Raw genomic sequence first — 15,974 nt, 5'->3', positions numbered from 1 at the left:
TGTTTTGATATGATTATAAAGCATCCATATATCAAACTTGTCACTAGGTTAGCATCTTCAGTACTTAGGTATTTCACAATGATTCAGACTACAAACACGTGAAACAAACAGCTTTGCTCTAATTCTTCTTGTAATCAGAGAAATGATTATGCCTCCTTATCTGTAGACTGAGGAAAGGTTTACATGTAGTATCCGTTCTTTATCTTATTAACAGATTTAAACTGAGACTTTGGAGAGAACTGGGAAATGCAGTAAGAACGTGTTCTATTACATTTTGAGACACATAGGACATACATTCATTAGCAATGAATTTAAATTTCTGAAATTTAAGTCCAAAGTATGAATGAAATACTGCATTATCTGTCACTGAAGAATGCTTTTTAATGAAAATGGTAGTTTTAATTTGCTTTAATTGATAATTCTTTTTCTTTCATCATAAACTCCAGGTATACTAAATCACATGGTTTGCTTGTTGAACAGGCTTTACCAAAAGCTAAACTTAAAGAAATTGTAGCAGAATCTGATGTTATGCTCAAGTAAGTTTCTTGGGTGTTTTTTGCTGTTAATTGTCTGTAGACTTATATATGTATTCTAAGTATCTGTTTTTATTAAAATAATCTATAACTATATTGCATAAAGAAACAGCCGAAATATGCCACCTGCCATAGAACAGAGTGAGGTAAGGAATTTAGAATGACATATTAGATCCTAGTATAGGGTATAAGAGCTTTATGGAGCTTAAATTCTTCTTGGGCAGCCCTGGTGGCTCAGCGGTTTGAGCACCGTCTGCAGCCCGGGGCGTGACCCTGGAGATGCAGGATCGAGTCCCGGGTCGGGCTCCCTGCATGGAGCCTGCTTCTCCCTCTGCCTGTGTCTCTACTTCTCTCTCTCTCTCTCTCTCTCTCTCTCTCTCGTGAATGAATAAATAAAATCTTCAAAATAAAATTTTAAAAAAAAACTTTTTTTTTTTTTTTAAGTAGGCTCCATGCCCAGCATGAACCAAAACAGGGCTTGAACTTATAATCCTAAGGTTAAGAGTCAGATGCTCAACCGACTGAGCCACTCACACACCCCGAAATTTAAGTTCTAATCTACATTTCCTTTCTCCACACTGAAAATTTCAAGAGTAGGGGCACCTGGCTGGCTCATTTGGAAGAGCATATGACTCTTGATCTCAGGGTCATGAGTTTAAGCCCCATGTTGGGTGTAGAGATTCTTAAATAATACTTTAAAAGAAATTAAAGACCAACGTTAGAAATTTATGAAACCAAGACCATTTTGAAATTTTTAACAACACTTTTGAAAGACATAAAATATAAAAAGAATGTTTATAAATCAAGAAAAAAGGTTTATAAATCAAGAAAAAACTATTTTGCTCAGTACCCTGTTTATGAAGTTACATGAATCTACTTTCTGTATTCTCAAACTTCCTTGAAAACTATCTCTAGGAAAGGAAATATGATTTAGCAAACAATAAAAATATTTGTAACACATGAATGATAAGATAAAAATATTTTAAGCTTCTTCTGTTACCACCTCTAACATTTTTCAACTCATTAGGTAAATATGATGAGGCCATGTTTTTTTCTATTTTCTTTCTTTTTCCTTTTCTTTTTCTTTTTCTTTTTTTTTTTTTTTTTTGGATGATGCTACATTTTAAGGTGATCTACTTCTGAGGAGGAGGAGGAGAGGAAGCATTAAATGTCAGAAAGCATGTGAGGACAGCTAGTATTTTATTCCTTTGTAGGTAGCTTAACCTGTAACCCAGGAAGAGTAAAAAGGAAAGAAACTTAGATTGATAATATTACCTACAGCTGCTATACTTTAGGTAGGAGAGATGCCAGATGTAAAGAGAATGCAGCTTAGTTCCTACCTCCTCTGCTTTTCTAAGAGAAAGTAGTTGAGCAGGATGGCAAGCAGTAAGTGCTCCAATTCACCAGTTCACCCTAAATGGGTTTTTCAGGGTCTAGTTTTTCAAGATGTGGTTCATTATTTGCTGTTAAATGCTGTAAACTGTGAACTGTAGACTTATATCCATATTTAATTTGAATCTAAATCATCTAATTTGTACTCTTAAAAATATTAAAAGGAGGGCAGCCCAGATGGCTCAGCAGTTTAGCGCCCACCTTCGGCCCAGGGCATGATTCTGGAGACCCGGGATTGAGTCCCACGTCAGGCTCCCTGCATGGAGCCTGCTTCTCCCTCTGCCTGTGTCTCTGCCTCTCTCTTTCTTTGTGTTTCTCATGAATAAATAAATAAAAATATTTTTTAAAAAATTAAAAGGAATGCAAAGAGTTGACTGTTTGAGAAACTTGCACTTGTGTTATCATAGACTTGGATAACCATGCTTTTCGGGATTATCTGAAAAGGGAATATAAATGAGCCATGGAATTAGGTAGACATGTTTTACTTTTTTTTTCTAGGTGAAAAGGAGATATATTTTCCTCTTTAACAATCAGTTCCTACCTCCATCTTGCAGGGAAGGGTATGAGAATTTCTTTGATAAACTTCAAGAATATGGTATCCCTGTGTTCATATTTTCGGCTGGTATTGGTGATATACTAGAGGAGGTGATCCATCAAGCTGGCGTTTATCATCCAAACATCACAGTAGTGTCCAATTTCATGGATTTTGATGACAATGTAAGAACAGCAAATCATTCTTCATAATTACTATTAAAATCTGAATATATTTAATCATGTAAATGTAATTGTTTATTATTTAATGTATATTCATTAAACTAGGTCACTCAGTAGGCCTACTGTGGGACTCATCATCTCCTAGTGTTATATACATGTCCATGTTTTAAAAATAATATGCTTTTCTTAAACTCTTGCTTCCCAAGCTATAGACTAATATTAAAATTAGAAAAAGTTTGTTTAATGTAATTCAATGCAGCCACTCTGAATTCAGACAACATCCATAGGTGGAAAAAAAAAGAATTAGAACTGATACTATTTGAACAGGCTCTTCTAATTAAAACAGTACAGTGTAGGGGCAGACCCAGTGGCGCAGCGGTTTGGTGCCGCCTGCAGCCTGGGGTGTGATCCTGGAGACCCAGGATCAAGTCCCACATCGGGCTCCCTGCATGGAGCCTGCTTCTCCCTCTGCCTGTGTCTCTGCCTCTCTCTCTCTGTGTCTATGAATAAATAAATAAAAATGTTAAAAAAAAAAAACAGTACATTGTGATATACATTTCCAGTTAGGAATCAAATGAAAAGTAAAGATTGGATTTTCAATTTATTGTGTTTGACATTTAAAGTAGTCTCTAGAAAGTCATTAACTTCTCAAAACCCTCCTTACTTATCATGAATATGAAAAAGAAACAAATAGAATTTATGTTTTTTTATAGGGGGTGCTAAAAGGATTTAAAGGCGAACTAATTCATGTATTTAACAAACATGATGGTGCCTTGAAGAACACAGAATATTTCAATCGACTAAAAGACAATAGCAACATCATTCTGCTGGGAGATTCCCAAGGGGACATAAGAATGGCAGATGGAGTAGCCAACGTTGAACATATCCTGAAAATTGGATATCTAAACGATAGAGTAAGTATATAGATCTGTCATTTAATTTTCTTGTAAGAAAAATAAGGGTGGAACTTAATAGACAGTTGTTAATTATACATGTGTGAGAAAGTAGTTAAAGACATTTTGATTGCTCTTTATCCCTTTGTTTTGGTGTAGTTAAGGGAGTTGGGATGCACATGTGTACTGTCGGTACTGGGATGGCTTCTTTGGCCTCTCCCCACTAGAAACCTCTCCCGTTCCTTAATCATGAGAGTGTAAAATGTCCCCAATGTTACCAGGTGTTGCTTGGGCACAGTCTCCCCAGTTGAGAACCACTTACCTAGAGAGAAATGACTTTGGAAGTAAAGCCACCCTGTGGGATAATTTCTATGTCCATGAGTCTTAAAAGTTTGAAATTACTTCTTCATTTCAGAAGTTTTATGAAAGTAAATTAAATTTACTACATTTTGCCCAAAAGATTGAACCTAACAATGAGATTAACACTGAAACTATTTGCTTCTCCTTCCTGCATATCCATCTAATTTTTCTGTTGTTGTTGATTAGGTTGATGAGCTTTTAGAAAAGTATATGGACTCTTATGACATTGTTCTAGTAAAAGACGAGTCATTGGATGTAGCCAACTCTATCTTACAGAAGATTCTATAAACAAGCATTCTTCAAGAAGACCTCTCATCTGTGGGTGCAATTGATGCAAGAACTGCTCACCTATTCATCTTGCTGAAAGACTTCTATTTATAATGCGTTATTGCTTTTAAAGTTTTTTCTCTCTGTTACTGAGGTATTTTTGGACATATTGAATCCATCAACTGGAAGCTCCTTTTTTTTCCTCATTTCTCTCAACACACTCCTCAACTATATTTTTTAACAGATTTAAAAAGAAAATCATAAAGCCAAAATTTGAAAAATAACTCCCTGCATTTCCAGAGTGAATTTTGTAATGTTATCATGAGGTTTTTGAGGAAACTTTTTACTCTGGGAGAGTTTGTATAAGTTTAAAAAGAAATTTTATGAAATGGTGAAATAATGTGCATGATTTTAAGTGTTGCCATTTTTGTAATTTGGGTGACTTATGTTGATGATATCACCATCTCCTTAAATTGTGTTATGTTTGGTTATTTCGTTTTGTGAAAGTCAGTATTAACCAGAAAATATTGGCACTCAGTGTTTGAAAAAAAACATTGGTATCCACATGTCTGTCACTAATCATTACAAGATGTTCTGTATGGAAGCACTGATGATACACATGAAACACAAAGCCTTTTTAAATTGTACTGTCAAGAAAATTATTAATCATTTATTCAACAAACATTTATTAAGCACCTGCTGTGTTTTTCCTGTGTGTGTGTTGGGGGGTGTGGGGGGCTGTGGGATGAATCCAAGTGTCATGGTCATAATGGCTATTTAGAGTGAATATTTTTAAACTTAAAATTAAAAGTTTAAGGATAGATAGTTGCAGAAGAAATGAATCAACCCTTCAGAAAATGGTGGGGACTGGGAAAATCGTTATCCCTCATTGAAAGTACCGGTAAAAGAGAGTACTTTGTTTTAAGTCTCGGAGTTTCAGAAATAGGCCACAGGCAGGGAACAAAGTGTAGCTGGGTCTCCTGTCAACTAAAATTGAGTATGCTAAATTAGGAACCAACATTCCTGTCTTCAGTCTGACTTCCCATTCCAAATTTCTGCTGCCCAATAATTGGTTTCCACAAGGTTTAGACTTGCCATTGATAAATTTGACCCTGACTCTATTTCACTCCAGAGTCTACAAGCTGCTAATTCCTTAAAGCATCTGAGCTGTGATACAGAGCATGTTCCAACTAGTACTGGACATCCAGTGCGGTCTGCAGTCTCTAGTACAATTTGATGTGGTAGGTAGGCAAGGTCTTGCAATGAAAATCTTTTCCCTGGGGCAGCCCATTCTTATCTTCTACTGCTACCTCTCTTTTCTATAATAAACAATAAAACAGAGTTTATAGTGGCCAAAAGTAGACTATTCCCTGCTTGAGTTGGGAATTTCTAATCTGATGATAGCTTTTTATCCCATATTGCTATTAGAGTTTGCTGTATTGACTGTTTTACAATTATAGCATGCTTCTGCAAATAAGCATAGTGCGTGGCATAAATGTAAAGAATACTGAAGTTATGACCTCTGTTCTCATCATGGCCTAACCCTTTACTAAGACTATAGGTCAGGCACCTCCCTATAAAATGAAGGCCTTGAGGGCATGCAGTCTCTATAGCCCCTTCTAGCCTCTATCTAACTTGGTTATCAAGCCAAGGCCCCTGCTGCTTTTACTACATACCTGTGACACTGTCACATCTCACCACCCCTGTTTCTATTGATGCTTAAAATAATTTGTGTTCAAGTTCAGTTTTCAGAACAGTTCAGTGTCACCATTAGGAAATGGGCTATAGAGTCAGACTGTCTGGATTTGAATCCTCTTTCTACCACTCAGTAGCAGTGGTCAGGACACATTATTTAACCTGTGTCCCAGCTTGCTCATCTGTAAAGTGAAGGTAATGATACATCCTTGATATTTCATTGTGAGGGTGACATGTACTCGCTAACGCCACTGTATGCTTTTAAGTTTGATATTTGCATTTAGAACAACTAAGCACAAGTATTCAATATTGGTAGCTATGACCCATCCACAAAAGTATAAGCACAGTCTGGATGGATGGATGAAACGGAAAGCTCTTCTGCAGCCTTAGTGAACACTGGCAGCGTGTAGCAACTACCACATTCTCTTAAAGGATCTAGCATTAGCAATTAGGTTTTTTGTGGGGTTTTTTTTTTCAATTTTGAAGTTTACTTTATGAGGTAAAGCAGTTTCGTTGCTGAGATGAACGATTTTGATGAAACTGAGAAACAAAAACAATTGTCAGAGATACTAGTTTATTCGAGAGTGGTTTTGCAAGGGCTCTGCATCCCACGGGATGTTTAGTAGACACCAGAGTTGATTAGGCAGGTTGTTAAAGGGTTGGTTTTTTTTAAAGATTTATTCATTTATTTATGATATAGAAGAGAGAGAGAGAGAGAGGCAGAGACACAGGAGGAGGGAGAAGCAGGCTCCATGCCGGGAGCCCGACGCGGGACTCGATCCTGGGACTCCAGGATCGTGCCCTGGGCCAAAGGCAGGCGCTAAACCTCTGAGCCACCCAGGGATCCCCTAAAGGGTTTTTTTTTAACGAGACTTTGGGTTCAGGGTTCTCTCTTTGGCATACCCCATGGAGAATCAGGGAGGAAAAGATATGTGGGATCTGAATAATCCTGAAACTTGGCCAGGGTTAACTCAAGATTCACCAGTCCTGCTGTGTTTTATAGTTATTCCAATATTTCAGTACAATTTTAATAGATAAGATAAAAATGCCTGAGGTGTGAGTCACAGGCCTTCAAGTCCGTCCAACCTGGATGAGTCTTAGATTCTCTCTAGGACATTTAGCAAATTATTTCTTTGTCGTCGTCGTCTTCGTCTTCTTCGTCTTCGTCTTGTCGTCGTCTTCGTCGTCGTCATCGTCTTCTTCATCTTCATCTTTCTTAGATTTTATTGATTTATTCATGAGAGACAGAGAGAGGCAGAGACACAGGCAGAGAGAGAAGCAGGCTCCCTGTGGGGAGCCCAATGCAGGACTCGATCCCAGGACCCCAGGATCACGACCTGAGCGAAAGGCAGATGCTCAACCACTGAGCCACCCAGGTGTCCCACATTTAGTAAGTTTCTAAGTTTTCTATGCCTTGGTTTCCTCATCTCTAAAGTGGGGCCTGAACTCGAGGTGAGGGCTGATTAAATGAACAGTCACTCGTCCAACAAATATTGAAGTCCTTACTACGGGCTAGGTTCTAGAGACACGATAATGAACACATTCCACGTGCTTCCTGCCCTCGTGTAGCTTCCATCCTAATGGATGAGACAGAAAAAAGAGGTAGGCTATTATAAATAAGATGCTGTGAAGAAACCAACACAAGGGATCCCTGGGTGGCTCAGCCGTTTAGCACCTGCCTTTGGCCTGGGGCATGATCCTAGAGTCCCCGGATTGAGTCCCGCGTCGGGCTCCTAGCATGGAGCCTGCTTCTCTGCCTCTCTCTCTATGTCTATCATGAATAAATAAATAAAATCTTTTTTAAAATATTTTTTTAAAAAAAGAAACCAACACAAATGACAAGGATCCTGTTTTAGATAAGGTAGCCAGAGAAAGCTCTGAGGAGATAATATTTCAGCCAAAGCCTGAAGGAAAAGGAGCCAGCCATGTGTGGAACTGAAGCAGAAACATTCCAGGAAGAGGGAAAACGGTCTGGAGTAAAAAACTTTAGGTGTTCAAAGCACTGAGAACTGGTTTAGTAGTATTTTGAGCAAAGGGAAGAATGGAATAATGAATGGGAGGTGAGGGTGCCAGATGACACAGGGCTTTGTAGGTCATGAGTTTGGTTTTTTCTCCCTGCAGCAGACTGCCATGATCACACTAGCTGACATGTGGAAGATTCATTGAGGCAGATACACTCCAGTGAATCAAGGCGCTGCTGTGGAAGTCTGAACTCAAAATTTTTTTAATTGATTTTATTTATTTGACAGTGAATGAGAGAGAGCATATGAGGAAGCAACAGGCAGAAGAAGAGAGAGAAACAGGCTCCCTGCTGAGCAGAGAGTCCAACGTGGGACTCATCCTAGGACCCCAGGATCATGATCTGAGCCAAAGGCAGATGCTCAACCGAAAGCCACCAAGGTGCCCCTGAACTAGAAATTATAGTAGGATTCAGAGAGAAGTGGATCATTTTCAGTAGTTTAGGTTTAGAAATGACAAGACTTGCTTTTGGATTAAATGTGTAGGGTGAGAGGAGGAAGGGTCTCACAGATGTCTCATTTAAGCAAATGGGGGTGGGGGAAGAAAGAAGAGCAGGCTTGGGTGGAGGGTGTTGGAAAGGGAGTGGGAATGTGCATTCTCTTTGAGACACGCAAAGTTCGAGGTGCCTGTAAGGAACACAAGGGAAGATAACAAATAGACCAGAGCTTAAAGGAGAAATTTTGGCTGGACTCATGCATTATATGCCTGCATTTAAATGAGATCTGAATATGGCCAGTGTAAGCTGGAAGGAATGCCTTGACCTATTAGAATTCCAACATTAATGGCCAAGACCACATGGAATCAAATACATTATTTTAATAAGCTTATTTTAATAAGCATGAAAGTTTTATACCTGCAGCTAGCAATAAATAAGGAGCAGTATTCTTTTTTTAAAAGATTTTATTTATTTATTCATGAGAGATAGAGAGAGGCAAAGACACAGGCAGAGGGAGAAGCAGGCTCCATGCCGGGAGCCTGACGTGGGACTCAGTCCTGGGACTCCAGGATCATGCCTTGGGCCAAAGGTAGACACTCAACTGCTGAGCCGCCACCCAGCCATCCCAAGGAGTGGTATTACTGATTTATAAAAAGATGCAGATCCCCAAGAAAGCCAAGGAAAAAGACTTCAAAGAAAGCAACCTTGGGGCATCTGGGTGGCTCAGGTGGTTATGCGTCTGACTCTTGGTTTCGGCTCAGGTCATGATCTCAGGATTGTGAGATCGAGCCCCACATTGGCCTCTGCACTGGGCCCAGAGTCTGCTTGAGATTCTCTCTCCCTTTCCCTCTACCCCAGCTCATGCTATCTGTCTCTCTCTCTCAAATATACACATACATACATACAAAAAGAAAGCAAACTTGTTCCTAGAAACCGAAGACATTGAAGTGCTATGTGTAAACACTTATTATACAGACTCTTTTGCTCTCCTGCCAAAATGAAAATTTTTTTCTGTCTTTTAAGTAATAATTTTGAAAGATATTATAAACTCCTCCGTAATAAGAGATCAAAACTCACCAGGTTTTAACAAAATAATGCACATTGCCTGTGCTTGCAAGGTAGCCTAGTGGTGTTTCAAGCACACCGGTCACATGCCTACTCATATGTCATGTTTCCTGAGATACTCTACTCTCCCACTGGGCATCAGTTACCTACGTCATCTTTAGAGCCTGAAGTCCAGAATATGTGTAAGTCAGAAGTTAGGTGGTCACAATCTGTAGCTTGTGAACAGTCGTTCTATCAAGAGATCCAAGCAGCCTCAAGCAGCAACACAGAAATTGAGTATAAGATATGATTAAGAGAAATGCTCTGCGGCATCTCTACCCTATATTTGGCTCCCTGATGAGCATTCACATTCCTGCTGGCATAGCTGTAACCTACAATCATAATGCAAATGTAAACAAGTGTTGGAGCAGCATTCTAAAGTGAGGCCATCTGAGCAGCTGGTCCTTCCAGAGATTAAAGCCTCTGACGTAGTCACAGATTATTGAATGTCCTCTTTAGCAACAGGAAAAATGGAAGCACCCAGGTAGCACTCAACAACAACCCCCATGTGGAGAACCATAAATACTATACAGTATCATTTATATGTGGCATTAAAACAAAATTTAAGCTTAAGTCATAGAATACAAAAGTGGTTATTGGGGGATAGGAGAAATAGAGGTCGATAAAAAGGCACAAACTTTCAGCTATAAGATAAAGTCTGAGGACTTAATGAGTAACATAGTGACCTATATCGTATAGTTTTAAACTTTGCTGAGAGTAGAACCTAAATGTTCTCATCAAAAAAAAAAAAAGAAGAAGAAGAAGTGCTAAGTGGGAGAGATCCTTTTTTTTTTTTTTTTTTTTAGGGAGAATTTAAAGATTTTTTTTTTTTTTTTTTTTTTTTTTTTAATTTATGATAGTCACACAGAGAGAGAGAGAGAGGCAGAGACACAGGCAGAGGGAGAAGCAGGCTCCATGCACCAGGAGCCCGACGTGGGATTCGATCCTGGGTCTCCAGGATCGCGCCCTGGGCCAAAGACAGGCGCCAAACCGCTGCGCCACCCAGGGATCCCAGAATTTAAAGATTTTATTTATTCATGAGACACAGAGACCTAGGCAGAGGGAGAAGCAGGCCCCCTGAGGGGACCCTGATGTGGGACTCGATTCCAGGACTCTGGGATCACAACCTGAGCCAAAGGCAGACGCTCAACCACTGAGCCACTCAGGCATCTGAGAAATCCTTTCAGAAGTAAGCATACTATATTAAATCATCATGTACACTTTAAATATCTTATAATGTTATTTGTTTATTACACCTCAGTAAGGCTGAAGAAGGAAAAAACAAAAACCCAGGTGTCAGGCTGGAGACCCAAGAAGAGCCAGTATTGAATCTAAGTCTGAAGGCCAGAGGAGACTAAGGTTTCAGCTCAGCAGTCGGGCCAGCAGAGTTTAAAAACAAAAACAAGGGGCACCTGGGTGGCTCAGTCAGTTAAGCATCTCCCTTCAGCTCAGGTCATGACCCCAGGGTCCTGGGATCAAGCCCCATGTGAGGCTGCACTCTGCTCACCTGGTGTGTGTGTGGGTATTTGCTGTTCCCTTGCACTCTCTCAAAATAAATAATGCTGTCTCTTTCTCAAATAAATCTTCAAAAAAAAAAAAAATCCCTCTAGTCTTGAAGCTCTGGGGCCCACAGTCCTTAATTTCCTCAGAGAAATCTTTTATTCAGCCAACCTATCTCCACTACCAAAGAAAATAGCCAGTGAAGAAATCCAAACAGGAACAACTAAAAATCCGGGGCAGAGAATAAGTATCAGGTTTTTATCTTCATGGAGATGTGTAAGGATAATGAGGTGTTATAAGCCAAATGCATTCCAAAGGGCAATTCAATTTAGCTAGATTACAACCTATCTAGTACACTGAAGGAATTCTGTGAAACAGAAAATCTTGACGGTGTGCTATGTAGAAGACAGGTCATGGAACGTTAGTTACCACGACAGCAGCAGCCAGGAAGGCAATGGCAGTCATCTCCTTTGCCTTCCAGAAGCATAGAGTCTCTGAGGTTGCTTCTGCAGAGTAAATAGTAACATCTGCTTTTAGAAAAACATACATTTTTCTTTATACGTTTGCCAGTTACTCTCCATTTGCTTTGACTCCAACCCCTATAGTCATTCTCCACTTTTCTCCGCACCCCCAAAAAGCTGGCCTCCAAGAATACCAGCTCCTAGCCTCTTCTTCCTTCAGCTTTAGATTGGGTTCAGCTAGTGGGCACCAGTGACAGGACAGAGAATGGGGTGTTTCTGCCCTCACTGCTCTGCTGTGGTGCCAGCCACAGTTGTGGGCATGGCTGTGGCTCCCCTTCACCTTTCAGGCCCAGGGGGAGAAGGGCCTCTTATTTTGCTCTCCGACAGGTGTCATGACCTCCTTACTAGGTCTCTGAGCCCTGCCCACCCTTCTGTAAAGTCCTTTAGGTAGCTTCTCTTCAAAAGTCCCACAGGAGGGCGTGCTTCCTGCCAGGAGGATGCCAACTGACACACCCCCCGTATCCCGGACCTTACATGCCTTCAAATTAACGAGATGCAGTCCTCGAGTTTTTAATCAAGGGAATTCTCAAGGGATAATCAAGGTGTTTTCTCATGGGCTCCTCTTGGCCTTCAAATAAAACTCCACAAAACCTGATGTTATTCAATTTTTTTTATATATGAAAAGATCCGTTTTCCAACATTTATTCCACTGAATGAGTGCACAGCATTTTCACGAACTATCTCAGGGCTACATCAGTACAAAACAGTTTAAATTAGTAAAACAAAGCAGTTTCAAAAGGAAAACCATGGATTACTTCAGGGTGGATGCCACCACCACTTGGAACAGAGGACGTAAGGCAGCAAGGTGGTTACCGCATAACATGGGGAAAGGCTGGCAGGTAATAGTGTCCTTGTTCTACACAGATTGACACCCTTGGGCTGTAGAGCACCTCCCCCTCCAGGACTGAATGAGTGGAAATATGTCTCCTTGTTTATGCTCATCTACCTGTTGGGGTGACATTTCCATCTCGGTCATAATGAGATACTCTGGAGCGTGGCTCAGCCACCAGCCCTGTGCATATCTATCAGATAGAAAGATTCAGGGAGGACAGAGCAATGGGAATAAGAAACAGTGAAGCAGATAATCTTGCGTGGCAAACACAGAATCAAACGCTCTACTCGTAGCCCACGATGCCTTTTGTTTGGTCCACTAATTTTCTTAACTTCCAAGTTACTCAGCCAATTGGAAGACCACAATAGGTAGGCACAACTGACTACAGAGCGTGTGTGTGTGTGTGTGTGTGTGTGTGTGTGTGTGTGTGTAGCAGGAAGGTGGAAGCTGGGCATTACCAGAGCCTATACAGGCCACTGATACAGTTTTGGGGGCTTTGGGGGAATACTGCTGGGACATGCCCCTTGTCTTTTCTGCTCATCTGGAGAACACTTTTTAAAACACCAGCAAGTTAAAAAAAAAAAAAAGTTAATCCTCTTTATGTGGCTATTCTGGACACTTCTGTTCCCCTCAAGATGGTTGTTACTTCTGTATGACACTATTTTCCTTTAACAACAAAACTACCTGAAAGGCTCACAAAACAGCGGTTGACTGTACAGTACAACCTTTTCAACCTCTACGCAGCCCCTGCTAAAGAACCTCGCACCAATTTTGTTTCATATCACTGGCATTTGGCCTAAAATTCTCACCATGTGTATCGACCCATCCCTGACATGCCCCAGGTACTATGTGACCATCTGCTACTTGTGGACGATTCACCTTCTGAGAGACCCTCGCGCCCTCACTTCTCATTCTGCCACGACAGGGGGCTTGGTGTCACACAAGTGGCCCGAGTCAGGTTTAGAGTTCATCATGTTTGGCCTCCTGGTCTTTGAGTTTAAATTCTTCTGCTGTGACCTTTCCATCTCCATTCCGGTCCTGGTTGGTGAACATGTTCTTCACAATCATCTCAGCATCAAAACCAGGAGCAAGTTTCCCTTTGCCAGATGCCACCTGGGCATGAATGTACTCTGAGAACTGGAGAGACAGAGAACAGGACAGACCATGAGACACAGCTGCCAAACCCGGGCCCGAACGGAGCCCGAACAGAGAGAGCATCCCCAGGGCATTGGGAGTCCAGAGGCTAGAATTTGGGGTCTGAGCTCACAAAACAGACAAAATTCTGTGAGCTACACCACCTGTTTTTTTCTTTAGATGCAGGTTGAAAACCCCTGGCTAATAACTCCAGGAGCCCCTAGGTTCCAGGCAGCTAATACACGGCAGGGACTAGAGCTATCCGTGCTTTCCCAATCAACACTTAGTTCTCCATCAAAGGATGATCTAACCACCTGAGCCTCTGAGAACATTGCTGCCTGTACTCATTCATTCATTCATATAATAAAAAACATTGTCTACTGTGTGCTGAGCACCATTCAAGATCCTAGAGAGGTATCTTTTTTTTTTTTATTTTTAAAAGATTTTATTTATTCATGAGAGACAGAGAGAGAGAGAGAGAGAGGCAGAGACAAGGCAGAGGGAGAAGCAGGCTCCACGCAGGGAGCCCGACGTGGGACTCAACCCCGGGCCGCCAGGATCACACCCTGGGCTGAAGGCGGTGCTAAACTGCTGGGCCACTGGGGCTGCCCAAGAGATATATATATTTTTTAAATTTTTTATTTATTTATGATAGTCACACAGAGAGAGAGAGAGAGAGAGAGGCAGAGACACAGGCAGAGGGAGAAGCAGGCTCCATGCACCGGGAGCCCGACGCGGGATTCGATCCCGGGTCTCCAGGATCGCACCCTGGGCCAAAGGCAGGCACTAAACCACTGCGCCACCCAGGGATCCCTGATATCTTTAAAAAAAAAAAAAAAAAAACCCTGCCCCTGTAATTCTAGCATATCAGATTGGGAAACACACAATTAGAAATGAACATAAATAAAAATAAGTAAATCACATATTAAGTTAGAAAGTGAAATGCTCTAGAAAACAAAAGATTAGAGCCAAGCAAGGAAGATCAAGAGTACAGGTAGGGAAGGTAGGGAAGCAGGTTGAGGTCCCCATCCACCTGTCAGGGTAAAACCCCAATGCATAAAGGAGACTCGTGCAAAGACTTGAAGGGAGGGAACAAGCCAAACAGTTATCCAGGAAGTGTCTTCTGAGCAGACAGCTGGAGCAAAGGCCCAAGGGGGGAGCATGGCTGGTGGTGGTTACACTGAGCAGATCATGGAGAATCTTTGTGGGGCCTTTATAGGCCACTGTGAGGACTTTGGAAACAGAGGCTTCTGCAGTGTTGTGAGACAAAGCTAAGCCATGATCCAATTTAAGTTTTAGAAGGATCATTCTAGCTGCTGTGAGGGGCAAGGGCAAAAGCAGGAAGACCATAGAGGCCCAAGCCAGAGCCAGCAGGCACTGGACCACGAGGCTGCAGAGTTAGATGGATAGTGAGAAACGGTCAGGCTCTGGATACATTTTCAAGATGGAGCTAGAATGACTTCCTGGTGGATTTATGATAGGCTATGTGAGAAAGAGAGGAGTCAGAGATTACTGAGTGCTCTCGCCTGAGCAACTGGAAGGACAGAGTCGCCATCAAAGGAGATGAGGAAGGCTTTGGGTGAAGCAAGTTCAGGGGAGGGAGGTATCAGGGGTTCCAAAAGTGAAGCTATCAGGTGAGCAGTTAGATGTATGAATTGTCTCTAGAGAGAGAAGACTGGACTCCAGTCTTGGCTACAAGTTTGGAGCCATGGGGCTATGGATGACAAAGCACTGGGACTGGGTGAGAACACCCAAAAAGTGACATAAGGTGGGGAAGACAACAAGCTCAGGACTCAGGCTGGGGCACTCCAACCTGAAGACTCCTGAGAAGGACTTAGACGTGAGGTAGAAGGAACACCAAGAATGTGTGGTCTGGAAGTCAGGGAAAAGGCATCCTGCAAAGCAGTTAGCTATGCCCAAGTACAAGGAGAATGAGACATGACCACTGATTGCAGCAACCTGAAAGGCACCAGTCACTTTAGCAAGACCAGGTTCAGTAACATGGAGGGACAAAGGTCTGACAGGAGTGGGTTGAAAAGAGTTGGGACATTTTTGCTATAAAAGAAGCAAAAAAATAAAAGAAATGGAAAGATGCATCAAGAGAAGGGAAAAGAATAGCATGGTTTTAGGCTAATGGGAACAATCCAGTAGCTGCGAAAAATGTGACCGACATGAGAGAGAGAAAGTGGAAAAGGCTGGAGCCATGGCCTTGAATAAGCAGAGGTAGGTGGGCAGAGTCGTGGCATTCAGCAGGGTCTCACAGGACAGGCGACTCTAACTGTCCCGCTCCACGACGGGGTGTTTGCTGCAGAAGAAACCACCCAGGATCTAGATGATCAAGACAGGCGTATGTAGCCTGCCTCAAACCACTGGGTAGCTACATGACCCTGGGCAAGTCCTTTACCTTCTCTGGGCACAGCTGCTTCTTCTGAAACGGGGATGGTGATTACACGGCTGCCACAAGGGCCAGGCAAGATGATATATGTGAAAAACACTCAGCACAATGCAGGCACACAGTGAGCCCCAGGAACTGAGAATTGAATTATGAGCCCTGGAATCAAGCCCTGTACCTCT

General features: G+C 41.7%; 2 protein-coding genes across 4 annotated transcripts in view; one reads left to right on the top strand and one right to left on the bottom strand.

Annotated features, from left to right (window-relative positions):
* Window positions 1-4,854, top strand: part of NT5C3A (5'-nucleotidase, cytosolic IIIA) — a 54,966-nt gene extending 50,112 nt beyond the window's left edge. For all 3 annotated transcript variants that reach the window (XM_026019092.2, XM_026019094.2, XM_026019093.2), the window contains 4 exons: window positions 447-536; window positions 2,480-2,642; window positions 3,353-3,553; window positions 4,079-4,854. In XM_026019092.2, the coding sequence (XP_025874877.1) occupies window positions 447-536; window positions 2,480-2,642; window positions 3,353-3,553; window positions 4,079-4,180 (556 nt within the window). In that variant the 3' untranslated portion in view covers window positions 4,181-4,854. The remainder of the gene's footprint in view (window positions 1-446; window positions 537-2,479; window positions 2,643-3,352; window positions 3,554-4,078) is intronic.
* Window positions 4,855-12,029: 7,175 nt separating this feature from the next.
* FKBP9 (FKBP prolyl isomerase 9) overlaps window positions 12,030-15,974 on the bottom strand; it is a 41,001-nt gene continuing 37,056 nt past the window's right edge. Inside the window, exon 10 of the mRNA XM_072764679.1 lies at window positions 12,030-13,403. Coding sequence (XP_072620780.1) covers window positions 13,227-13,403 — 177 coding nt within the window. The 3' untranslated portion in view covers window positions 12,030-13,226. The remainder of the gene's footprint in view (window positions 13,404-15,974) is intronic.

This window comes from Vulpes vulpes, chromosome 7, assembly GCF_048418805.1.
Source record: "Vulpes vulpes isolate BD-2025 chromosome 7, VulVul3, whole genome shotgun sequence".
NCBI lineage: Eukaryota > Metazoa > Chordata > Mammalia > Carnivora > Canidae > Vulpes > Vulpes vulpes.
The sequence above is the reverse complement of the archived record's forward strand: the minus strand, read 5'-3'. Positions and strand labels throughout refer to the sequence as shown.